General features: G+C 47.4%; 1 protein-coding gene across 1 annotated transcript in view; it reads left to right on the forward strand.

The window, feature by feature from the left end:
* LOC127570445 (uncharacterized) overlaps positions 1-26,435 on the forward strand; it is a 54,570-nt gene extending 28,135 nt beyond the window's left edge. Inside the window, exons 11-16 of the mRNA XM_052016036.1 lie at positions 3,588-3,741; positions 10,663-10,748; positions 11,404-11,471; positions 16,082-16,361; positions 23,144-23,316; positions 25,928-26,435. Coding sequence (XP_051871996.1) covers positions 3,588-3,741; positions 10,663-10,748; positions 11,404-11,471; positions 16,082-16,361; positions 23,144-23,303 — 748 coding nt within the window. The 3' untranslated portion in view covers positions 23,304-23,316; positions 25,928-26,435. The remainder of the gene's footprint in view (positions 1-3,587; positions 3,742-10,662; positions 10,749-11,403; positions 11,472-16,081; positions 16,362-23,143; positions 23,317-25,927) is intronic.
* Positions 26,436-27,649: the final 1,214 nt, after the last annotated feature.

Below are 27,649 nucleotides of genomic sequence, written 5' to 3' on the forward strand. Positions count from 1 at the left end.
GAGGAAGTGGAGGGATGGTTAGTAAGTTTGCTGATGACAAAATGGTTGGAGGTGTTGTGGATAGTGTGGAGGGCTGTCAGAGGTTACAGCGGGACATAGATAGGATGCAAAACTGGGCTGAGAAGTGGCAAATGGAGTTCAACCCAGATAAGTGTGAAGTGGTTCATTTTGGTAGGTCAAATATGATGGCAGAACATAGTATTAATGATAAGCCTCTTGGCAGTGTGGAGGATCAGAGGGATCTTGGGGTCCGAGTCCATAGGATGCTCAAAGCGGCTGCGCAGGTTGACTCTGTGGTTGAGAAGGCATATGGTGTATTGTCCTTCATCAATTGTGGAATTGAATTTAGGAGCCGAGAGGTATTGTTGCAGCTATATAGGTCCCTGGTCAGACCCCACTTGGAGTACTGTGCTCAGTTCTGGTCGCCTCACTACAGGAAAGATGTGGAAGCCATAGAGAGGGTGCAGAGGAGATTTACAAGGATGCTGCCTGGAATGCGGAGTATGCCTTATGAAAGCAGGTTGAGGGAACCCGGCCTTTTCTCCTTGGAGCGACGGAGGATGAGGGGGGACCTGATAGAGGTGTATAAGATGATGAGAGGTATTGATAGGGTAGATAGTCAGAGGCTTTTCCCCAGGGCTGAAATGGTGGCCACAGGAGGACACAAGTTTAAGGTGCTGGGGAGTAGATACAGAGGAGATGTCAGGGGTAAGTTTTTTTTTACTCAGAGTGGTGAGTGTGTGGAATGGGCTGGAGGCAGATATGATAGGGTCTTCTAAGAAACTTTTGGATAGGTACATGGAGCTTGGGAAAGTAGAGGGCTATGGGTAAGCCTAGTAATTTCTAAGGTAGGGACACGTTTGGCACAACTTTGTGGGTCGAAGGTCCTGTATTGTGCTGTAGGGTGTCTATGTTTCTATGTTCTATGTTTCTATCCCACAATGTCTGTGCCAACCATGATGCTAATTTAAACTACAAATCTGCATGGTTAATATCCCTCAATTCCTGTCTGTAACGTTTGCTTAATGCATCTTACATGGTAGCAACATATCTGCTTCCACCTCCCCTGGCAACTTGTTCAAAGCACCAACCACAAAAACTTGCAAATCTTCCTCAGATTTCCCATGCATCTTAGGTTTTTAAGAATTTTACTGCAAATACTTAACAATTACATGGTGGGGGTCGGGGGGTGGGTGGGGGGCAGACTCTCCTCACCATCACCATCTCTCATAGCTCCTACTCTGTAATCCAGGCAGCATCCTGGTGAACCTCTTCCGCACTCTCTCCAAAGCCCCCACATCCTTCCTGTGGAGCAAGCAGAATTGCGCACAATACTCCAAATGTGGCCTCACCAATGTTCTATATAGCCACAACATCGCTGGGTATAAAGGTCAGCAATGCCCTGACTAATGAAGGCAAGTACGTCATAAATGTCCCTTACCACTGTCTACTTACATCACCACTTTTCATTGACCTATGGACTTGCACCCCAAGATCCCTCTGTCTATCAATGCTCCTTAAGGTTCCTCCCATTTACTGTCAACTTTCTTCTTGTATTTGACCACCTGAATTTATGGCCTGACAGCAGGCGCAGTCAGTGTGGACTTTGCACATTCTCTCTGTGGCCTTGTGGGTTTCCCATGTGCTATGGCTTCCTCCCATGTCCCAAAGACCTCTGCTTTGGTGTGGCAATGGGCAATTGTAAATACTCCCTAGCCTAAGTGGATTGTGGAAGCAGGGGCAGTTGATGGGATTGTGGGGAAATTAAAATGAAACCAGGAAAATTGGTGTTTAGAACATCGAAAACCTACAGCACAATTCAGGCCCTTTGGCCCACAAAGCTGTGCCGAGCATGTCCCTACCTCAGAAATTATTAGGCTTACCCATAGCCCTCTATTTTTCTCAGCTCAGCTTGATATTCACCATGTACTGAAAGGCCTGTGTCCATGCTGTAGAACACTCTGATTATTCCTAAGTCCACTATTGCTCTCAACACCGGGGATCAACACTGTTTCCAAAAGGACTGCAGAGGGCATGCTGGGAGGAGCAGCAGTATTTGTACCCAGAGATGTGAGGTTCCAGCCCAGTGAAACTGCAGCAAAGGTCTGCTTGTCTGAGTAGCAGCAGGCTCATTGACATCACCACCAACATCTGATCAAAGCTCTGCAGTCCCAACAAATCGAATTGTAAATGGTGGTGGGATGCAAAAGCAGCTAATGGGGAGACGAAGACATTCTGTCCTCAACCACATGGGCCCAGGCTGTGAATGCTACGGAAGCAGTTGAAACATCCACAAATGAATTCAGCCAGGGGTACTGATGATCAGTCCTGCCCCTCCCTCAGAGCAGCGCCTCCCTCAGTCCTACCCCTTCCATGGTGCCGTGCTCCCTCAGTACAAGATTCGTTGACTTGTAGAGCTTGGAAACAGGCTCTTCAGCCCCTCATCTTTACCAACCGAGATGCTGATCTATGCTTACCCCATTCACCAGTGTTTAGCGCATATCTGTCTAAACCTTTCCTGTCCATCAACTTATCTAAATGTCTTTTAAACATTGCAATTGTACCCATCTCCACCACTTCCTCTGGAAGCGTGTTCCATATACCCACCACCACCAGAATGTAGATGGCATGATCAGTAGGTTTGTGGATGACACCAAATTTGGTGGCGTGGTGGACAGTGATGAAGGTTATCTAAGGTTACAAGAGGATCGAGGTCAGCTGGGAAAGTGGGTCAAGGATCAGTGGTGGCATTTAACTCAGACAAGTGCCAAGTGGTGCATTTTGGGAAATTACACCTGCGCAGAACTTGCACAGTAAATAACAGGCACACAATCTTCCAAGTAGTGGTGAAACAAAGTCAGACAACAAAGTAACATTTGTCCCAACTAGGATACTCAATGCCTCAGGCAATGAAGGAGAAAATACCATATGCCTCCTTCACCAACCTGTCTACCTGTGTTGCCATTTTCAGGGAAATATGTACTTGTATCCCTAGGTTTCTCTATTCCACAACACCCCCAGAGCCCTGTAATCTACTGTACAAGTCTGGCCCTCGCTTAACTTCCCAAAATCCATCACTTTGGACATCTGAGATAAATTCCATCTGCCAATTCCTTTACTCAGTTTTCCCAGTTGGGTGTCAGTCTGCATTGTGGAGGTGGCTCCCTGGGATGGGGCTCACCCGTCCGACCTACCCCGAGGAGCAGGACGTCCCATTGAGCCACAGTGTGCTCAGGTTGAGAAACTTCTGCTTCACCTCCGGCTGAACGTGTCTCCCAACTGACAATTGGGAAAGGACCTGATGGCTCAACAAGCAAAACCGTCAGTTGGGCCAAGGTTTGTGAAATGTGGAAGGGCAACACTTCCTCCTGAAGTACGATGGTTCTCCCGGGGTCTCTGAGAGCTGCTCGCCTGCAGACCCACTCTGGGCTGGGATCAGAGTGTCAGGTACTGGTGTCACCGTGCAGGTCGGACTCTGCGGACGGGCCACGCACACGGTCTGTTTCCAGACAGATATCCCACTGATTCAACACTCAACTGTGGGGAACTTTTCCCTGCCACCCTGTGGATTGTTCCCCCCACGCCAGACAACAGCCCAGCACCGACCGTGCACCCACTGCTGTCACCAGCCATAGAACACATAGTTCCTGCACTGACCCAGAGGTTCAGGGAAAACCCACAGCTTCCAGTGTTCGCTCACACCTCACAGTCGACGTGCACCGTGGGATCCAGGGCACGTTGGTGAAGTGGATCCAAAACTGGTTATAGGAGGCAGGGGTAATGGTGGAAGGTTCTCTTGTGACTGGAAGTGGGTGACCAGTGGTGCACCACAGGTGGGTGCTGGGACCCCCGCTGGCTGAGGTGTACATTGACAATTGTACACAAATGTAGGGGGGAATGAATCGCAAGTCTGTAGATGATATGATCATTGGCAGTGTTGTTGATGGTGAGGGAGTCAGAGGCTATTGCATGATACTGAACAGTTGCTAAGCTGGGCAGAACATTGGAAGGAGGAACTTGATCCTGATAAGTGCGAGGTGATGTGGAGTCACAGAATCATAGAATTGTACAGCACAGAAGCAGTCCCTTCGGCCCACCGTGTCTGTGCCGACCATGCTGACCATGCCAATCTACGGTAATCCCACTTGCCTGCATTAATTCCACCTCCCTCTATGCCCTGCTTATTCAAGTACCTGTCTGGACGTAAATGTTCTTACTGTTCCTGCCTCCACCACCTCCCTTGGCAACTCGTTCCAGATTACTCTGTGAAAGATTTACCGCCCAGATCGCCCTTCCACCAGTTCTCTCACTTTAAACTTAGGCGCTCCAGGTTTAGCACCCCGACCATGGGTAACAGCCTCTGGCTATCTGCCATTTGTATGCCTCCCATAATTTTATATACCTCTGTCAAGTGACCTCTCTTCCTCCTTTGTTCCAGGGAAAACAGTCTCAGACTATCCAGTCTCTCCCTCTGATTCACTCTGTCCCAGCAATAGTTGGGTGCGTCCATAACTCACGGAAAGTGGCTGCACAGGTTGCTAGGGTGGTGAAGAAGGTGCATTGCATACTTGCTTTTATTAGTCGATGTGTTGAGTTCAAGAGTTGACAAGTTATCTTGCAGCTTTATAAAATGCTGGTTAGGACGCATCTGGAGTATTACATTGAATTCTGGTCACCTCATTTTAGCCTTCGAGGCTTTGGAGAGGGTGCAGAAGAGGTTTACCAGGATGCTGCCTGGATTAGAGGGCATGTACTATTAGGAGAGGTTGGACAAATATGTGTTTATTTCTTTGGAGCGGTGGAGGCTGAGGGGAGGCCTGCTAGTAGTTTATAAGATTATGAGAGGAATAGTTGGAGTAGACAGTATCTTTTTCGCAGGGTCGAAATGTCTTATGCTAGAGGTCATGCCTTTAATGTGATAGGGGTAATTTCAAAGAAGATGTGCGCGACAAGTTTTTTACACAGAGAGTGGTGGGTGCCTGGAATGTGCTGCCAGGGGCAGTGCTGGAGGTAAATACAATGGAGGCATTTAAAAGGCTCTTAGCCGGCACATGAATGTGCAGAGAATGGAAATTGTGCAGACAGAAGGGATTAGTTCAGTCAGTGTTTAAATACTAGTTTATCAGTTCAGCATAACATTGTGGGTCAGAGGGTCTGTTTCTGTGCTGTAGTCTTCTGTGTAAACATCCTTGTGAGCCTTTCTGCACCCTGTGCTGTTCTGTAGTTTGGGAGGACGAATGAGCTAGGACATAGACAATAACTGGTAGAGCAGCAGGGAATATGAGGGAACCAAGAGAGATTGGGGAATGTAGGAGACTGAGAGGTGGCCTTATAGAAGTATAGAGAAGCATGGAGGGCATAGATAGAGTGAATGCACAGTCTTTTTTTTTAACCGCAGAAAGGGAATCAAAAACCAGAGCATATAGGTTTAAGATGAGAGGGGAAAGACTTAAAGTGGACCTGAGGGACAACTTCTTCACACGGCGGGCGGATGGACTGTGCTGCCATAGGAAGTAATTGAGGCACAACAACATTTAAAAGACATTTGGATGTGAAAAGTTCGGACGGATATGGACAAAACACGGGCAGATGGGGCTAGCGTGGGTGGGCACCTAGTTCGCTATGGATGAGCTGGGCCAAAGGGGCTGTTTCTGTGCTGTATTACTATATGACTCAATGAAAGAGGTCTTGGCCTGCAGGATTCCTGAAGGTAGCAACACAGGTAGATAAAGTGTTGAGAAAGGCATACGGGATACTTCATTAGCCGGAGCAGAGAATATAAGAGTGGGGACATTGCAAAGCCTTGGTTATAGCACAGCTGGAGTACTGTGCGTTATTGTGGGCACTGCACTGTCAGAAGGGTGTGAATGCACTGGACATTCACCAGGATGTTGCCTGTTTTATTTACGAGAGACTGGACAGGCTGTGTTTGTTTCCCATGAAGTGGAGGAGGCTGAGGGATCCTGATAGAGGTGTAAAACATTCTGTGATGCACAAAAAGGTTGGATAGTACGGAACCTTTCCCAGCGCAGAGGTGTCTAATACCAAGGGCACAGGTTGAGGGGAAGGTTTAGAGGGGATCTGAAGAAAAGTTTACTTCAGTACAAGGTGGGGAGGGGGTGAATCTGGAGCGCACTGCCGGAGGGGCAGGTGAAGGCAGAAACTCTCACAACGTTTAAGTAACATGTTGACAAGCACTTGAATCGCTGAGGTCCAGAAGGCCACTGGCTGAGTGCCAGTAAATGGGATCAGTAGAGAGGGATATTTAATGCTGGGCATGGACATTGTGGACAAAAGGGCTTGCTTCTGTGCTGCGTGGCCATGTGAGCTGATGAAATCCAGATTTGGCCCTCACTGTTCACACAAAACAGTTCCCCCAGTTCTCCGGTGATTCCAATCACAAGACGTCTGCGGCAATGAATTCCACAGATACACCACCCTCCTTCTATTCTGAGGCTGTGCCCTCTGGTCCTGGACTCTACCACTACTGGAAACATCCTCTCCACATCCATTCTATCCAGTCCTTTCAATATTTGGTAGGTTTCAATGAGATCTCCCCCCATCCTTCTAAACTCCAGCGAGTACAGGCCCAGAGACAACAAACGCTCCTCATACATTAACCCTTTCATCCCCTGGATCGTTTTCGTAAACCTCCTCTAGACCCTCTCCAATGCCAGCACATCCTTCCTTAGATATGGCGTCAAAACTGCTCACAATACTCCAAATGTAGTCTGACCAATGCCTTAAAGCCTCAGCATTACATCCTTGCTTTTATATTCTAGTCCCCTCGAAATGAATTTGCCTTCCTTACTACCAACTCAAACTGCAAGTTAATCTTTAGGGAAACCTGCACTGGGGCTCCTGAGTCCCTCTGCACCTCCAATTTCTGACTTCGCTCCCCATTTGGAAAATTGTCTACGCCTTTATTCCTTCTTCCAAAGTGCATGACTGTACCCTTTCCAAAGCTGTATTCCACCTGCCAATTCTTTGCCCATTCTCCCAACCTGTCTAAGTCCTTCTGCGCTTCCTCAGCACTACCTGCCCCTCCACCTATCTTCGTATCATCCACAAACTTGGCCACAACATCATCAGTTTGGTCATCCAGATCATTAACATATGTCACGAACCAGCAACAAAAGAAACACACTGAGCATGATTTAGTGTTAAAAACTATTTTATTAATCACTACTTATGATAATACGTAAAATAAAAGTAAAAATGTTAGTATGTTAGAATTCAAAAATATTAAACCTTGAACGTTAACCCCAAAACTAAACTCGTCGTGTGTGTGTGTGACAAAGTCCCAAACTCCAAGTTCCAGAATGGTTCTTAAAGTTCAGTTCCGCAAGTCATAAGGTGAAACATGAGCAAGGGCTTCTTCAACAACCACCGTTGTCTGAAGATAAGACGTAGACGTAGAGAAACATAGAGAGAGTAAATACGAAATCCAAATGTTCCACGATGGAACCCAAACGATACTTCAGTGTTTACTCGGTAGTGACTTCCTCACCCCGAAAAGCATCCGAATCGTGGTCGTCCACACACAAATACCTGTTTCCTTCTACAGGTCAGCAACAAAGTGAACTCCACCGGATTACTTCCAACTTCCATACATGGATTTCAGTGGCAGACACAGTTATAGTTTCTCATCCATCGATAGAGAAAACAAGCAGGCTGGTGTCTCTCTCCCTTCTCTCTCTCTCTCCTTCTTCTTCTGACTTCTTCAACAACGTCATTACATCCTTTATCTTCTATTGACGTAAGCACGCCCCACACACATACACACACACTCTCTATCTTAAAGGGACTTTCACTGAGTCCGTAACACATATAACATGAGAAACAGCAGATCCAACACCAACCTTTGCGGAGCAGCACTAGTCACCGGCAGCCAACCAGAAAAGGCCCCCTTTATTCCCACTCCTTGCCTTCTGCCAGTCAGCCAATCTTCTATCCACGCTAGTACCTCTCCTGTAATACCATGGGCTCCTATCTTGTTTGGCAGCCTCATGTGTGGCACCTTGTCAAAGGCCTTCTGAAAATCCAAGTAACCAACATCCACTGACTCTCCTTTGTCTCTCCTGCCTGTTACTTCCTCAAAGAGTTCCAACAGATTTGTCTGACAAGATTTTCCGTTAAAGAAACGTGCTAACTTCGGCCCATTTTATCACGTGCTTTCACGTAATCCGAAACCTCATCCTTAATAATGGACTCTTAACATCTTACATGTTGGTAAGATATTTTAACATCTTACCAACCATTGAAATTGGGCTAACCATCCAATAATTTCCTGTCTTTTGCCTCCCTCCCTTCTTAAAGAGCGGAGTGACATTTGTGATTTTCCAGTTCTCTGGAACCATTTCTGAATCTAGTGATTCTTGAAGGATCACTACTGATGTCTCCACAATCTCTTCAGCTACCTCTTTCAGAACCCTGGGGTGTAGTCCATCTGGTCCAGGTTATTTATCCACCTTCAGTCCTTTCAGTTTCCCAAGCACCTTAACCTGAGTAATAGCGACTACACTCACTTCCTCCCCTGACCCTCTCCAACATCTGGCATGTTGCTGGTGTCTTCCACAGTGAAGTCTGACGCAAAATACTTATTCAGTTCGTCCGCCATTTCTTTGTTCCCCATCACTTCTTCTCCAGAGTCATTTTCCGATGTCCAGTCTTGCCTCTGCTTTATCCTTCAACGTATGTGAAAAACTCCTGGTATCCTATTATATTATTGGCTGGCTTACCTTCACATTTCATCGGTTCTCCCCTTGTGGCTGTCCTTGTTGTCCTCTTTTGTTTATAACATTCTCATTGATCAGCTGTTGCTACAGTGTAAGAGTGGGGCTTGTAGTGCAGCGGTCCTGGATGTTGGTGAGACTGTGCCTGCGGTACGGCAGACAGTTGTGGTCTCCGTACTGAAAGAGTAATAGGTATGTCCTATGACAGTGCAAAGATCGTTCAGACATTTAGTTATGACACAGAGGAGAATATTTTGGCCCAGATTGATTCAGGTCTTTGCTGGTTCACGGAGGATTCCCTGTCCCCTACGGATCTATTCTCCCCACTTTCCCATAAGCCCCTCCCGTCCTGTACAAGGTCCGTGGATGAAGACTTTAACATCGTCGGAGCAGTAAGGCCTGAAAGCAATGAATACTTTACCCTTCCAGGGGAACTGCTACCGTCTAAGCTCCTCAACAGAGAATCCTTTAGAGTTGCAACAGGGGAACTAGTCTGGTCCCTGCAGGATCCAGGTTAATCCATGACCAGAGACAGTGTTCCAGTGACATTGGCTGAGAGGTGAACATTGCACCGAACAGTGGGGACCCCCTTCCTCTCAGAACCTAGAACGTAGAACACTCAGAACAGAGCCACAGAATCTTATAACATGAGAGGTCCTGCCTGACAGGAGAACCCTTGAGCATACGGCACTTCCTCAGTACTGCTTGGCAGTCTCAGCTGACATTGTTGTGCTCAAGGTTCTGAAGTGGGACCTAACCCGTCGATGACGTGTCTCAGAGGTGAGGCTGCTGGAGTGTTGTGGGCAGTTCTGGTCGCCCAGCAACAGGAAGCATGTCATTAAGCTGAAGAGGGTGCAGAACAGATTCGCACGGGTGTTGCCGGGACTGGAGGTTTGAGTTATAAGGAGAGGCTGGATAGGCCACGACTGTTTCCCCTGGAACATCGGAGGGGGAGGTGTGACCCTTATACCATGTGACGTCATGAGGGGCATAGATAAGATGAAAGGTCACTGTCTATTTCCCAGAGGAGGGGAGTCTGAAGCTAGAGGATGTAGGTGAGAGGGGGAAGATTCAAAGTGGATCTGAGGGGCAACTTTTTCATCCAGAGGGTTGTGGATACATGGAATGAGCAACCAGAGAAAGCTGTGGAGGCAAGTAAAATTAAACAGTTGAAAAGATATTTGGACAGGTGCATGGATAAGGAAGGTTTGGAGGGATATGGACCAAACGCAGGGAAACAGGATAATGTTCCATTGCCCAAGACTGACAGGTAGGCAACTTGGTCGGCATGGACGAGTTGGGCCGAAGGACCTGTTTCCGTGCTGTATATCCTTATGACTCTGTAGACAGTCACTAATTAACCCACCAACCCACACACAAATGTTCAACGTTGTGCCTCAGGAGTGAGAGTGCTGCCCACTGTCTCACCCCTCACATCCTCAGCTGGGGGTCCTCATGGGGCCAAATTGTGACCAAGGTGGGTATGGGCTCCAAAGCTCTGGCTTCCACGTGACCCCGGGGATGTGATGGGACTGATTGCTCTCCCCAGCTTCTCCATACTTCCTCCTTCCAGTAGAATGTTCCGTCTTTCCTCACCCTGGGTGAGTAATGGCCACCACACATTGCACATCCCCTCTCCTTCCATTTGCACGTTGCTCAATGTCCCATTGCCCAAGACTGACAAGTAACGTTCTACTTTCAGCCAATGGAACGCCTGCTCTGGCCACTATGTGACCAGTTGGACGCTGAGCCATCCCTGGGCTGCCTCGATATAAACTGGGATCAGAGGAGGGCCCCTCAGCTCTGTGGAAACTCTGCAGAAGGTGAGCAACCTTTCCCATGCTCCAGGAATCCAATCTGAGCAACGGGGACTATTACATTGGTAGTTAAAGGGTTAACTGTTGTATAGAATCGTTCACAACAGTAGATGGAGCGGGGAGGATCAGCAGCAACGTGTGAGCCTTCAATGGAGAGGCTGGGGAACTGGGGACGGTTCTCTTTGGAGCAGAGAAGGTTAAAGAAATGTCTGCACACCCTGCTTGGCTGATGTAGTGAAGAAGGAGGGAGTTCTCCAGAGGAGAGAGGCTCGGGGAGCAGGACATGTGGACAACAGGCTCACAAATGAAATATTGACCATAGGAAGGTGTTGACAAAAGGAAGGATTAAGCTGGGAAAGGGGCAGGAAAGATTCAGAAGGATGGTATCAACACTGGAATGCTGATATAGGCTGGGACTGTTTTCCCTGGAGACTGGGGGGATATTTTATAGAGGTTTATAAAATCATGAGGGGAATAGATAAGTTGAATGGTTGCAGTCTTTTCCCCAGTGAAGGAGCGTCTAAAAGCTAGGGGGCATAGGTTTCCAGTGAGAGGGGAAATGAATTAAAAAGGACCTGAGTGGCAACTCTTTCACCCAGAGGGTGGTTGATATATGGTACTAGTTGCACGAGAAGGTGGTGCAGGCAGGTAAAATTACATTTGGAGAGGCACATAGACAGGAAGGGTTTAGAATGATATGGGTCAAATGCTGTCAAATGGGACTAGCTCAGGTAGACAACTTGGTCAGCATGTACAAGTTGGGCCAAAGGGCCTGTTCCCGTGCTGTATTACTTTATGACTCTGACTCTCCTCAGTGTGAATCACATCCCCTTTCTCTGGGATTCCTGCAGGATGAAGTTCCGTTACCTACTGCTGCTTGCTTCTCTCTGTGTGATCCTTCACTTCACCAAGTCACAAGGTAAGACCTTCCTGTGTCTGTGTCCACTGCTCACAAACGTGGCGAAGCAGCGGTCAGAGATCTGACAGATTTGTATGCATTTCTTTCCCATCACACGGTGCCAGAGGTCAGAGTGAAGGCACAAACCAGCAGCTGTGATGGATCATTCTGTCCAGGAAAGAGTGAGAGAGAGGAGGAGAAACAAGAGAGAGCAAGAAAGATAGAGGGAGAGAATATCTGTATGTCTGTATCTGTCTCCACGTTTGTGGGATTGGAACGGGTTGAGAGGAAGGGGTCCTGAATCTGAACAAAGGAAACTACGAAGGAACGAGGCATGAATTGGGTACTACAGAACACAACAGTACAGCACAGGATCAGGACCTTCAGCCCACCATGTCTGCACTGACCACGATGCCAACTAATCCCATCTGCCCGCACATGATCCATATCCCTCCATTTCCTGCGTATTCATGTACCTGAATAAATGTATCTTAAATACCAGTTTTGTGTCCACCACTTACACAAGCAGCGCTTTTCAGGCACCTAACACTCTGTGTGGGGGAAAAAACGTGTCCCGCACATCTCCTCTAAACTTCCCCCTCTCACCTTACAATTAGGCACTCTAGTATTTGACATTTCTACACTGGGAAAAAGACACTGATTATTACCGTATTTATGTCCCTCATAAGCCTTTATGTGGTCTTCCCTTCGCCTCCAGTGCTCCAGGGAAAACGATCCAAGTCTGTCCAAACTCTTTTTATATAACTCTAATTCAGGCAACATCCTAGTGAAACTCTCGGAGTCATAGGGTCAAAGAGTCACGGAGTGATACAGCACGGAAAAAGGCCCTTCGGCGCAAATCATCCACGCCGACCATAATGCCCATCTAAACTAATCCTACTCACCCGCATTTGGTCATATCCTTCTAATCCTTTCCTATCCATGTACCTGTCCAAGTGTCTTTTATATGATGTTATTGTACCTCTGGCAGCTCTTTCCATATACGAACCACCCTCTGCAGGAAGAAGTTGCCCCCTCAGCTACCTTGTAAATCTTTCCCCTCTCACCCTAACCCCATGCCCTCAAGATTTTGATTTCCTTTCCCTGGGAAAACAACCTTGTGTATTCACCTTATCAATCCCCACTATTTCATTCACGTCCATAATGTCAGCAATCAGTCTCATGTGCTCCAAGGAATAAAGATCTAGCCTGGCCAACTTCTCCCTATAACTCAGGCCCTCGAGTCCTGGCACATTCTTATAAATCTTCTTTACACTTCTTCCAGCTTATAGCTGTAATAAGTGTCAATGGTATAACATCCTTATAACGTCCTTCCGTAGCAGGGTGACCAAAACTATTCACGATACTCCGCGTGCGGCCTCACCAGCATCTTGTACAACTGCAACATAACATCCCAGCTCCTATACTCAGTGCCCTGACTGATGAAGCCAGTGTACTAAACAGCTTCTTCACCACCCTGTCTAGTTATGTTGGCACTTTCAGCGAACTATGTTGTTTTATTCCTGTGTCCCTCTGTTTGACAACACTCTCCAAAGGCCTGAGCATTCACCCTTCAGCACTCACTCCATAGCCTGCATATCCTTCCTGTAACAGGGCGACTAGAATTCACAATCAGATTTATTATCGCTGACTGACATGACATGAAATGTGTTGGTTTGCGGCAGCAGTACAGTGCAAGGACAAAATTACTGTAAATTACAAAAATAAATAGTTCAAAAAAAAAGGAATAACGAGGTAATGTTTGTTCATGGGTTCACGGACTGTTCAGAAATCTGATGGTGGCGGGGAAGAAGCTGTTCCTGAATCGTTGAAAGTGAGTGTTCAGGCTGCTGTACCTCCTCTCCAATGGTAGTAACCAGGGCAAATGGCGAGGGTCATTAGTGATGAAGGCTACAATTGCACACAATACATGAAGTGTGGCCATACCAAAGCTTTGTATAGCTGCAGCATGACTTTCCAACTTTTATCCCCAGTGCCCTGACCGAAGAAGGCAAGCATGCAATATGCCTTCTTTACTATGCTATCTACCTGCGTGGCCAATTTCATAGTGCTATGGACTTGGACCGCAAGAACCTCCTGTACATCAATGTCTTTAAGTGTCTTGTCATTTAACGTATACTTCCCTGTTGCATTTGACCTCTCAAAATGAATCTCTTCACACTTGTCTGTATTAAACTCTGTCTGCCATTTCTTCGCATAAGATTTCCAACGGATCTATAGAATCACAGTTGTAGAGTTATACAGCGCCCACGCCAACAAAGGAGCTTTCCAGGGCTTGTCCCATTTGCCTCCGTTTGGTCCATAGCTGCCTGAAACCTTCCGATCCATATACCTATCCAAATGTCTCTTAAACGCAATTGTGCCCTCTGGCACCTCGTTCCACATACTCACCAACTGCGAGACAAATTGCCTGAAAGGTTTATTTAAACATTGCCCCTTTCATCTTAAACCTGCGCCTTCTAGTTTTCAACTCCCCTACCCTGGGAAAAAGATTGTGACTGTTCACCCTATCTATCCCCCTCATGATTTGGAATATTATGGTGCATGGGATCCACGGAGACTTTGTAGTTTGGATCCAGAATGGCCTTGCCCATGGAAGAAAAGAGGGTAGTGGTGGGGGGTGTTATTCTGGCTGGAAGTCCTTGACCAGTGGTGTTCCGCAGAGATCCGTAGAGGGGCCTCTGTTGTTTAAACCATAGAACAGTACAGCACAATACAGGCCCCTCGACCCACCATGTTGTGCCAACCTTTAAACTACGCCTAAGACTATTGAACCCCTTCCTCCCACATATCCCTCTATTTTAAATTCCTCCATATGCTTATCTAACAATCTCTTGAACTTGACCAATGTACCTGCCTCCACCACTACCCCAGGCAGCGCATTCCATGCACCAACCACTCTCTGGGTAAAAAAACCTTCCTCTGATATCTCCCTTGAACTTCCCACCCATTATTTTAAAGCCATGCCCTCTTGTATTGAGCATTGGTGCCCTGGGAAAGAGGCGCTGGCTGTCCACTCTATCTATTCCTCTTAATATTTTGTACAACTCTATCATGTCTCCCCTCAATGAGTAAAGCCCTAGCTCCCTTAGTCTCTCCTCATAATCCATACTCTCCAAACCAGGCAGCATCCAAGTTTGGATATATAAAAATGACTTGGCTAAAAATGTGGAGCAGTGCATTAGTAAGTTTGCAGATGACACAAAAATTGGTGGAGTTGTGAAGAGGGTTGTCAAAGTATTTCGCGGGATATGTATCAGTTACAAATATGTGCAGAGAAATGTCGGATGGAGTTTAATACTGGCAAGTGTGAGGTGTTGTGCTTTGGGAGTTCAAATGTGACTGAAACGTATACAGTTAATGGCAGGACCCTCAACAGCATTAATGTACAGAGGGATCTTGGAGTCCAAGTCCACAGCTCCCTGAAAGTGGCCACGCAAGTAGATAGGGTGGTAAAGAAGGTGAATGGCATGCTTGAATATAGGAGTAAGGTCTATGAAACTTTAGCTGCACTTGGAGTATTGTGTGCAGTTCTGGTCACCCTGTTACAGGAAGCATGTTGAAGCTTTGGAAAGGGTGCAGAAAAGATTTACCGGGATGTTGCCTGGATTAGAGGGTATGAGCTACAGGGAGATTGTTTTCTCTGGAGCAGCAGAAGCTGAAGGGAGACCTGACAGAAGTTTATAAAATTATGAGAAGCAATGATAGGTAGACAGCATCTTTTTTCAGGGTAGAAATGTCAAATACAAGAAGACGTGCATTTAAGGTGAGGGGGGGGGGGGGGAAGTTTAAAGGAGATGTGCAGGGCAAGGTTTTTACACAAAGAGTGGTAGATCCTGGAACAGGCTGCCAGAAGTACTGCTGGAAGCAGATACACCAGTAGTGTTTAGTAGGCTGTTAGACACATGAATATGCAGGGATGGAGGGATACGGATCATGTGCAGGCAGAAGGGATTTAAATTTAATTCGGCATTGGGTTCAGCGCAGACATGGTGGGCCGAAGAGCCTGTTCCTGTGCTGTATTGTTCTTTGTTCTACGTTTTCATATCCTTCTCCATGGTAAATATTCATTTAATACCTTGCACACCTTAACTGCTGAGAGGTGGCCATAAATTTGCCAGAAATATCAGCAGTCCTGAGTACGGGGGGGGGGGGGGGGGGGGGGGCAGGGAGGGATTTATAATTCAGCAAAGCAGGGCAAACAGGAGGGGGGGAGCAGGTGGAGTCTCTGTGAACATAAGGACTGTAAAAGTTTAGAGTCATCGACTCTGCAAATTATGCGGGGAGAATATCGTTTAGTGAAGACAAATATTGGTCCCCAACACTCAGAAACCAGGGAAATTATAATTGGGAACAGAGAACCAGTGGAACAGTTACACCTCGGTTTCATCTCCCCAAAGAAGGGTCCAGGTAACTTCCCGGGAATATTTGGGAACCGAGGGTGCAGTGAGAGGGAACAACCAGTGAAGACATGGTGGTGGGAAAACTGATCCGCAGGGTCTGCTGGCACGGCTCGGTGAGCTGAAGGAGTTCTGTAGACACTGTATACATGTACCTGCAGCTGGCTCCTCCTGTCTGTTCCATGTTTGACTTTGAGGTTTCTGCCACAGAGAGTGTGATTACTGGAGTTCGGGCAACTCAGTCGACCACCCAAGCACATTATGCAGATGCAGACAACGCCATCGATGGAAACCACGACACTGAATTCAGTCACTCGTCCTGCAGCAGCACCAATAGACAGTGCAACCCGTGGTGGAGAGTGGATCTGCAGAGACACTACCGCATCTACGTGGTCAACGTCACCAACATGAACAGGAAAGCCTACAGACTGAACGGAGCCGAGATCCGGATTGGAGACTCGCTGGAGAACAACGGCAACAACAACACCCTGTGAGTGAGGCAGAGCCATCCCTCCACAGCACGCACAACACACCCGCTTCTGATCTGGAAGGTTAGACCGCATGGGATCTAGGGAGAGCTAGCTAATGGGCAGGCATGGTAGTGTAGCAGTTAGCGTAACGCTATTAACGCACCAGCGACCCGGGTTCAATTCTGGCCGCTGTCTATAAGGAGTTGCTACGTTCTCCCAGTGTCTGCGTGGGTTTCCTCCGGGTGCTCCGGTTTCCTCCCACATTCCAACGATGTACAGGTTAGGAAGTTGCGGGCGTGCTATGTTGGTGCCGGAAGTGTGGCGACACTCACCCAGAACAGTCTACGCAAAGATGCATTTCACTGTGTGTTTCGATGTACATGTGACTAATAAAGATATCTTGTCTTATCTTAATTGGATACCCCCAATTCTCTTGATGGTAGGAAGCAGTGGGTGATGATGGAAGGTTGGTTCTCGGACTGGAGGCCCGTGACTGATGGTGTGCCTCAGGGGTGGGTGCTGTGAGCTTTGCTATTCACCATTTGTATAAACGATTGGGATGAGAATGTGCAAGGTATGGTTACAGAAGTTTGCAGATGGCACTAAAGTAGATGGTGTCATAGACAATGAACATGGTTTTCAAAAATTACAGGGGCATCTTGATCAGCCGGGTAATTCAGCAGAAGTTTAGGAAATGGCTTTCAATTCAGATAAGTGTGAAGTGTTGCATTTTGGAAAGTCAAACCAGGATGGGCCTTTCACAGTGAACGGTAGGGCCTTGTTGTAGAACAGAGGGACCTTGGAGTTCATAATACCATAAGACCATAAGATATAGGAGCAAAAGTAGACCACTCGGCCCATCAAGTCTGCACCACCATTCAGTCATGGCCGATTTCTTTAACCTCATTCTCTCACCTTCTCCCCGTAACCCTTAACCCCTTTACCAATTAGGAACCTATTAATCTCTGCCATAAATACACCCAATAATTTGGCATCCACAACCACCAGTGGCAATGAATTCCACAGATTCACCTCCCCCTGGCTGAAGAAATTCCTCTCATGTCAGTTTCAAATGGATGTCCCTTTATTCTGAGGCTGGACTTCCTTACTAATGTAAACATCCACTCCACGTCCACTCTATCGAGGCCTTTCAGTATCCGGTTGGTTTCAATGAGATTCACCCCCACCCCACCCCCCCACCCCCATTCTTCTAAACTCCAGCGAGTACAGGCCCAGAGAGATCAAATGCCTCTGGGCCCTCTCCAGGGTCAGCATGTCCTTCCTTGGGGACAGGCCTCAGCAGTACATCATTGCTTTTATATTCTGGTCCTCTGGAAATGAATGCTGACATTGCATTTCCTTCCTTTACTGCCGACTGAACCTGCACGTTAACCTTGATGGAATCCTGATCTAGAATTACCAAGTCCCTTTGCACCTCCGATTTCTGAATTTTCTCCCCATTTAGAAAACAGTCTGCATCTTTATTCTTCCTGCCAAAGTGCATTATCCCGCATTTCCCTACTCTGTATTTCCATCTGCCACTTCATTGTCCACTCTCCCAACCTGTCCAAATCCTTCTGCAGACTTCCTGCCTCTGCAACACTACCTGTTCCTCCACTACCTTGGTGTCATCTGCAAACTTGGCCACAACGCCACCAATTCTTTCATCCAAATATTTAATGTATTAAGTGAAAAGTTGTGGTCCCAATACTGACGCCTTTTGAACTCCACTAGTCACCGGCAGCCATCCTGGTAAAGACCCTTTTATTCCCACTTTCTGCCTTCTGCCAGTCAACCAATCTTCTATCCATGCTCATACCTTGCCTCTAACACCATGGGCTCTTATCTTGTTTAGCAGCCTCGTGTGTGGCACCTTGTCAAAGGCCTTCTGAAAATCCAATTAAGTATCATCCACTGACTCTCCTTTCTCTAACCTGCCTGTCACTTCCTCAAAGAAGTCTAACAGATTCTTCAGGCAAGATCTCCCTTTAATGAAACCATGCTGAGCTCGTCCTATGTTTTCATGTACTTCCAAGTACTCTGAAATGTCATCCTTAATAATGGACCTAGAATCTTACCAGCCACTGAGGTCAGGCTAACTGGCCTATAATTTCCTATCTTTTGCCTCGCTCCCTTAAACGACGGCATTACATTTGCGTCCTCTGGGGCCATCCCTGAATCCAATGATTTTTGAAAGAACACTTCCAATACCATTGGTATTGGTATTGGTTTATTATTGACACTTGTACCAAGGTACAGTGAAAAGCTTGTCTTACAAACCAATCGTACAGGTCAATTCATTACACGGTGCAGTTACATTGAGTTAGTACAGAGTGCACTGGTGTAGTACAGGTAAAAACAATAACAGTACAGAGTAAAGTGTCACAGCTACAGAGAAAGTGCAGTGCAATAAAGTGCAAGGTCACAACGAGGTAGATCGTGAGGTCATAGTCCATCTCATCCTGTAAGGGAACCGTTCAATAGTCTTATCACCGTGGGGTAGAAGCTGTCCTTAAGTCTGGTGGTACGTGCCCTCCGGCTCCTGTATCTTCTACCCGATGGAAGAGGAGAGAAGACAGAATGTCCCGGGTGGGTGGGGTCTTTGATTATGCTGGCTACTTCACCAAGACAACGAGAGGTAAAGACAGAGTCCAAGGAGGAGAGGCCGGTGTCCGTGATGCACTGGGCTGTGTCCACAACTCTCTGCAGCTTCTTGCAGTCTTGGGCAGAGCAGTTGCCGTACCAAGCCGTGATACATCCAGATAGGATGCTTTCTATGGTGCATCGGTAAAGGTTGGTGAGAGTCAAAGGGGACAAACCAAAATACCTCCACAATCTCCATCTACCTCTTTCAGAACCCTGGGGTGTAGTCCATCTGCTCAAGTACAAGTACATCGTTATCTTAAAGTGTCATCACAAGGTGTTATATCCCCTTTCAATTACTCTGACCCAACCATCCCTCAGCAAGAACCAGTTCGGGAAACAGTTCACAAAATAATGGTTGGAGGAACAGTTTAACAAAATAGTGGCCTCCATTCCTTCCACCACATGGCAACAATAGAAACATTTGTTTTGTCTACTTCAACTGTCCTTCACTCGTTCCAGTTAGTTTTAAATTCCTTCATGGCCAGGAATGGAGGGTGTAGTTATAGGGAGAGATTAGATGGGGGGAATGTTGGATCAGCTGGGTAAATGGGAAGCTGAAGGGTGACATTGTAGAGGTTTATAAATTTATGAGGGTCATAGACAGGATATATAGTATTTACCAGATAAAGCTTTAAACAAGGTGGCTGTATTGAATAACTGACAGAGGAAGCAGTTGAGGTGGGCATGATTATGTTTAAAAGACATTTAGACAGTAACAAAGACAGGAAAGGGTTAGAGGGATGTGGGCCCAACGGGGGCAAGTGAGACTAGATCAGACAGACATCTTGGTCAGCATCGATGAGTTGGGCCGACCAAACTTCCAACATAAGCTACTTCTGTTGCCTGCTTTTCAGCCACATCCCTCTAACCCTTTCCTATCCATTTACCTGTCCAAATGTCTTTTAAATGTCATAATTGTACCTACCTCTACAGCTTCCTCCGGTTGCAAGTTCCATATACCCACCACCCTCTGTGTGGAAAAGTTGCACCTCAGGGCCCCTTTTAATCAATCCCCTCTCAGCTTAAATCCATGCCCTCTAGTTTTATACTCCCCTACCCCAGGGAAAAGACTGTGACTGTCCACCTTATCGATACCCCTCATGATTTTATAAATCTCGATAAGGTCACCCCTCAGCCTCTGCTCCAGGGAAAACAATCTCAGCATATCCAGTCTCTCCTTATAACTCAAGTACTCCAGTCTGGGTAACATCCTCATGAATATTTTCTGCACCCTTAATGATGTCCTTGCTATAGTATGGCGACCAAAACTGCACACAATCCTCCAAGTTTGATATCACCAAACTTGTACAGTAGTAACATGACGTCCCAACTCTTGTACTCGATGCTCTGACTGATGAAGGAAAACATGCCACGTGCATTCTTCGACACCGTCTCTACCTGAGTCACCACTTCTGGAGAACAATGTACTTGTACCTCTATGTCTCAGTTATTCTGCAAAGCTCCCCAGGACCCTGTAATTCACCATGGAAGTCATGCCCTGGTTTAATTTCCCAAAATGCAATACTTCACATCAGACAAATTGCATCTGCCGTTCCTTGGCCTAGTTTGCCAGTTCATCTACATGCTCTTTCAACCTTACGCAACCTCCTTCATTGTCAACTATACCATCAATTTTGGTGTCCTCCACACACTTATTAACCATGGCAACTACATTCTCATCCAAATCATTAATATAGATGACAAACAACAGTGCAACAAGCATTGACCCCTACAGCACACCACTGGCCTCCAATTTGAAAAGCAATCCTCCACTAGCACTCTCTGATTCCTTCTGCAAAGTCAATTTTGTATCCAATTGGCTAGCTCACCCTGGATACTATGTGATCTAACCTTCCAGACTAGCCTATCATGGGTGAACTTGGGTAAAGGCTGTGCTAAAATATATGTAGACAACATCTACCACCCCGCCCTCATCAACTCTATTGGTCAACTCTTCAAAACACTTAAATTCATGAGATATTATTTCTCAGGCACCTAATCCAATGCCAGAGGGCATGCATTTAAGGTGTGTGAGAGAGTAGGTTCAAAACTAAGTGGGAGAAGTTCTGAATGAGTACTTCTCTTCGGTATTCACCAGGGAGAGGGGTCTTGATGACGCGGAAGGGAGTGCTGGTAGGGGTAATGTTCTCGAGGTTGTTGATATCAAGAGGGAGGATGTGTTGAAGTTGTTAAATAATATTAAGACAAGATAAATCTGCGGGGCCTGACGGGATTTTCCCCAGGCTGCTTCGAGAGGCTAGGGAGGAGATTGCTGAACCGCTGGTAAGGATCTTTGAGTCCTCGCTGTCTACGGGAGTGGTGCTGGAGGATTGGAGGGTTGCAAATGTGGTCCCCTTGTTCAAAAAAGGTAATAGGGATAGGCCAGGGAATTATAGACCGGTGAGTCTCACGTCTGTGGTGGGTAAGCTGTTAGAAAGGATTCTAAGGGATAGGATTTATGAACACCTAGAGAATCATGGACTGATTAGGGACAGCCAGCATGGCTTTGTGAAGGGAAGATCTTGCCTCACAAGCCTGATAGAGTTCTTTGAGGAGGTGACCAGGAAGATTGATGAGGGCAGTGTGGTGGACGTGGTTTACATGAATTTTAGTAAGGCATTTGATAAGGTTCCTCATGGTAGGCTTCTTCAGAAGGTCAGAGGCCAAGGGAGCCAAGGAAGCTTGGCTGTGTGGATTAGGAATTGGCTTGCATGTAGAAAGCAGAGGGTTGTGGTGGAAGGAGTGCCCTCGGATTGGAAGGCAGTGACTAGTGGTGTCCCGCAGGGATCGGTTCTGGGACCTCTACTTTTTGTGATATTTATAGATGACTTAGATGAGGGGGTGGAGGGCTGGGTTAGTAAGTTTGCGGACGACACTAAGATAGGCGGTGTTGTGGATAGTGTGGAGGGCTGTCGGAGCTTACAGAGGGATATTGATAGGATGCAGAGCTGGGCTGACAAGTGGCAGATGGAGTTCAATCCGGAGAAGTGTGAGGTGGTACACTTTGGAAGGACAAACTCCAGGGCAGAGTACAGGGTAAACGGCAAGGTACTTGGCAGTGTGGAGGAGCAGAGGGATCTGGGGGTTCATATTCATAGTTCATTGAAAGTTGCCTCACAGGTGGAAAGAGCAGTTAAGAAGGCCAATGGGTTGTTGGCTTTCATAAGTCGCGGGATTGAGTTTAAGAGCCGCGAAGTTATGATGCAGCTTTACAAAACTCTAGTTAGGCCACATTTATACTGTGTTCAGTTCTGGTCGCCTCATTATAGGAAGGATGTGGAGGCATTGGAGAGGATGCAGAGGAGATTTACCAGGATGCTGCCTGGATTGGAGGGTATTGAATATGAAGAGAGGCTTAAGGTGCTAGGGCTTTATTCACTGGAAAGGAGGAGGATGAGAGGAGACATGATAGAGGTATATAAAATATTGAGAGGAATAGATAGAGTAGACAGTCAGTGCCTCCTTCCCAGGGCACCAATGCTCAAGACGAGAGGTCATGGCTTTAAGGTTATGGGTGGGAGGTTCAGGGGAGATGTCAGAGGGAGGTTTTTCACCCAAAGAGTGGTTGGTGCATGGAATGCACTGCCTGGGGTGGTGGTGGAGGCAGATACATTGAACAGGTTCAAGAGCTTGTTGGATAGGCATATGGAGGAACGTGAGATAGAGGGATATGCGGGAGGAAAGGGTTAGGTAGTGTGAGGGTGGTCTGGTGGACGGCACGACACGGTGGGCCGAAGGGCCTGTTTTGTGCTGTATGGTTCTATGGTTCTATGGTAAAACAGACGTGAGGGGTATGTTTTTTACTCAGAGGAGTGGATGTCTGGAATGGGTTGCCTGATAGGGTTGTGGAGGCAAATTGATTGGGTTTTTTTTTACGAGGGGCTTGGATGGGCACATGAATGAGAGGAAAATAGAGGGATATGGGCATTCTGTAGGTAGGAGGGATTAGCTATGATGGCACAACATTGTGGGCAATGGGACTGGACAGAGAGGCGGACAGCCGAGTCCTACCCCGTCTTTCTGCAGTGTGGCTGAGTTAAGGTTAGTTTGTAAGTTGTTGTTGGTGTGTGGAGTCTGCTGTGATTCCAGAGGTCATGTGTTCTCTAACCTGGAGGCGTGGCCACAGCCTTCATTCTCTCTCCATCTTCTCTCCCAGCTGTGCAAAGATCACCCACATCCCCGCGGGACAGACTGCCAGCTTTTACTGTGAGCCCGCCGGCGTCCACGGTCGCTACTTGAACATCGTCCAACCAAGGTGTCGGAGTTTCCTCACCCTGTGTGAGGTGGAGGCGTTTGGAACGCACGAACCCCACTGATCCGGCTCCTAACGTGAGTACTGCTCACCACCGCTTTCCTCCACATTCCCACCACGGCAATCTGACTGTTCCCCTCACACCTCCCCTCACTCCCTCCCTCCACCCTACTCTCCAATCTACACACTCTCTTTCCTCCCCTACCTCCTCCTGCCTTCCCTCTCACTGACCCTTCTGTCGCAGGGGACTTTGAGGAGATGACGAAGGTGATTGATGAGGGTTGGGCAATGGATGTTGTCCACATGGGCTTTGATGAGGCTCTTGACAAGGTCCCTCATAGTAGGTTGACCCAGAGACTAAGATAAATTGGATCCATGGAGACTTGGTAGATTGGATACAAAATTGGCTTTGCCATAGAAGACATGGGAGGTCGTGGTAGAAGGGTGCTATTTTGACTAGAGGCCTGTGACCAGTGGTGTTCTGCAGGGATAAGTTCAGGGACCTCTGTTGTTTGTGATATATATTAATGACTTGGACAGAAGTGCGGGCGGGCTGATTGATAAGTTTCTAGACGACACAAACAATTGGTGGAGTTGTGGATAATGAAAAAGTTTGTCAAAGGATACAGTTGGAAATGTTGGCAGAACAATGGCAGATGGAGTTTAATCCAAACAAGTGTGAGGTGTTGCACTTTGAGAGGTCAAATGTAAGAGGAAAGTATATAGTAAATGGCAGGACCCTTAGGAGCACTGTTGTACAAAGGGATCTTGGGGCGCAACCCATAGCTCATTGAAAGTGGCTCTGCAAGTAGATAGGATGGTAAAGAAGGCATGCTTGCCTTCATTGGTCAGGGTGTTGAGAATAAAGGTCGAGAAGTCATATTGCAGATGTAGAAAACATTGGTTAAGCCCCATGTGGAGTAGCGTGTGTAGTTCAGTTCACCCCATTACAGAAAGGATGTGGAGGCTTTGGAGAAGGTGTAGAAGAGGTTCACCAGGATGTTGGCTGGATTAGAGAGTACTAGCTATGAGGAGAGTTCGTATAAACTTGGGTTGTTTTCTCTGAAGTGCCAGAGGCTGAGGGGAATTTACAAAATTATGAGAGGCATATGTAGGGTATACAGTCAGAATCTTTTCCCTGGGGTATAAATGTCAAGTACCAGAGGACATAACTTAAAGGTGAGAGGTGGAAAGTTCAGAGGAGATTCATGAGGCAAGTATTTTTACACAGAGAGTGGTAGGTGCCTGGAATGTGCGGCCAGGAGTTTTGTTGGAAGCAAGTGTGATAGCAATATTTAAGAGGTATTTAGATGGCCACATGAATATGCAGGGAATGAAGGGATATAGATCATGTTTAGTTTACTTTGGAATCATGTTCAGCACAGACATCGTGGGTCGAAGGGACTTTGAGTGCTGTACTGTTCTATGTTCTATTTTATTCCTCCTGGGGGAAACAGCTCATTGCCCAGGTATACCTCACCAGGGAGACTTGTGCTGATCCGTGTACCCTTGCGGAGAGTTCTGCTCATTGCCGTATCTATTCCAATCATATTTTGCAGCACTTGGTCTGTCGCCTTCTCTGCCTCAGCGATTCAAGTGCTGGTTTTGTTGTGAGAGTCAGTGCGTTTGAGGTTCCAACCACCCTCTGGGGGAAAAGATCTCCTGAACTGAACCCTACACCTTCTGGTCTTAGACACCTCTGTCATGGGGAAAAGATTCCTATCTACCGGATCCATTCCCCTCACATTATTCTACACCCCCAGCCTCCTCCACTCCAAGGAAAACAAACGCAGTCTCTCATAACAGAAACCTTGGATCCCAGGCAACATCCCGGTGAATCTCCTGTGCACCCTCTCCAGTGCAATCACATCCTTCCTGTAAGTGGTGACCAGAACTACACACTCTACTCCAGCTGTGGCATAACCAATGTTTGACAGAGTTGTAATAAGACTCCATGTTCTTATATTCTGTGCCCAAGCTGACAAAGACCATCATCCCGTATCGCTTCATCCCTCTATCTACCCGTGCTGCCACCTTCAGGGATCCTCGTGCACAGAGGTCCCTCTGTTCCTCAATACTCCGCAAGACCCTACCATTCATGGTACGTGTCCTAGCCTTGTTATTCCTTGCAAAATACCTCACCTCACATTCTTCATGATTAAATTTTATCTGCCTTTGCTCTGCCCAACTGATTAAATTCATCCTGTAGCCTGACTGCCTTCCTCACTATCGAGAATGCCACCAATCAATGTGATATAGGTGAAAATATTAATCAGACCCCTTCATTCGCATCTAAATTGTTAATGTATGGAACAAACATCGCTGGCCCCTGCACAAATCCCCGTGATACACCACTGGTCACAGACTTCCAGTGACGAGTAACTCCCCTCTATCTATAACCAAGCTAATTTCGATGCAATTGCCGTAGAGCCGATGGGCTCCAACCTCTTGGGCCAGACTTCCATAAGGGACCGTGCACAGACCTTGGGGGTTGACATCAACAGCACGGCCTCATGGACGTAGTTATCCCTTCAGAACATTCAGACTGGGTCTTCCCTGCCCCACCGCTGACATTCCAAGTGCGGGGATGTCCTGGCCGCCAGGAGTGTGGTCAATAGCCTTCTCCCACTGGTCATGCACCCAGTGTTGCGGGAGCAGTTCCACCATTAACTGTGCTTACCTTTCTAGTATTATCCTGTGCTTCCGGCTTGTGCAACCCTATCCAGATGGAGAACGGATACATCTCCGCATCCCGGGCCATCCCGGTCCAACCCCGCTTCAAGCAGCACTTTTTACAGCGAGCCTGCCCTTCAGGGATTCCGCAGCATAGCCAAGAGCGAAGGACAGCGGGTGGTGGGCGGTGGAAGGGGCGAGAAAGCACGACCCCAGGAAGTGGACCGGGACCAGCAGCGGACACCACAGAGCCTGGGATACTGCCGGAACAGAGGGAGCGTCCTCTGCCCCACCACTGCCTGTCACGCACCTTTCCACTGGGAACAACGCTGGACTGTAAAGACCCCGCTCCGTCCCGGCCGGGATCACCCCTACATCCGCGGGGCAGCCCAGTTGGGACCTGTGTCCAATGTTCGGGTCACCGCCCACTGACTGCGCCGAGCTTCCCTCACTCTGAGCGTGTGTATAATCCCCAATCTGTGCCTTTTCTGTCTGAATAAATCAGCGCAACAGTTTCTGCAAACCCCCCCTGTCCCGAGTCCGTCTATTCTTGTGCACCGATCGCAAAACGTTAACAGACAGGTGCAGCGGATGTTGGGGAGGGAACCTGCTGGATCATAGAACAGAAGAGTACAGTGCAGCGCAGGAACGGGCCCTTCGGCCCACCATGTCTCTGCCGAACACGATGCCAAATTAAACTAGTTTCAGGTTCCAACCTTGTCTTTTGTCAGAGGCATACACACCTATGGAAGAAATGCCGTGATAGTTAACTCTTTGCAGCGGCAGCACAGTACATTGTAAAGATGACAAACTTACACGACAATATTTATTCGGCCTATATATGATCCATATCCCTCCACTTCCTACATAGTCATGTGCCTGAAAGACTGTTAAACTCCACTATGGTATCTGCTTCCACCACGGCCCCCAGCATCTGCTGCAGGCACCCACCGCTCTCTGTGTAAAAAACTTGCCCCACACATCTCCTCTAAACTTTCCCCCTGTCACCTTAAATGCATGTCATCCAGTATTTGATATTTCTACACAGGGGAACAGACTGTCCACCCGATCTATGCCTCTCATAATTTTATAAATTTCTATCAGGTCTCCCCTCAGCCACTAATGCTCCAGAGAAAAGAACACAAACTTGTTCAATCGCTCCTTATAGCTCATAAAGTCTAATCCATGAAGCATCCTTGTGAACGTCTTCTGCGCCCTCTCCGAAACCTCCACATCCTTCCTGTGATGGGGAGACCAGAACTGCACACAGTGCTCTCAGTGCGGCCCAAGCAAAGTGTTGTTGCAAGGGGGTTGGAGTTTAGTCATAGGGAGGTAATGCAGAGGCATTGCTGAGGCTACACCTGGAGCACTGCACACCACTCTGAGCCAGAGGATATTCTGGCATTGAAGGCAGTCCGAAGGAAATTCACTAGGTGAGAGGGTGTTTCCTTCACAGGTGGGTAAAGGAGTTAGATCAACAAAAGAGTTGAGGGGAATGAGGGGCGATCTCACTGAAACATAACAGCGGCGATGACAGGGCGGAGAGGAGAGAGATAAATGTTTGAAAGTTCAGGGATCGAGGCCGATGGGGAACTGGGACAGAGGAGGAGGTGAGGCCTGGGGCAGATCAGGCATGATCATGGTGAATCCATCTCAAGGTGCAACACTTCACACTGTCTGGATTAAACTCCACTTCCTACTTCCGTCCATGTTTCTAACTGGTCTACATCCTGTTGC

This window comes from Pristis pectinata, chromosome 5 (genome assembly GCF_009764475.1).
Source record: "Pristis pectinata isolate sPriPec2 chromosome 5, sPriPec2.1.pri, whole genome shotgun sequence".
In the NCBI taxonomy this organism is placed as follows: Eukaryota; Metazoa; Chordata; class Chondrichthyes; order Rhinopristiformes; family Pristidae; genus Pristis; species Pristis pectinata.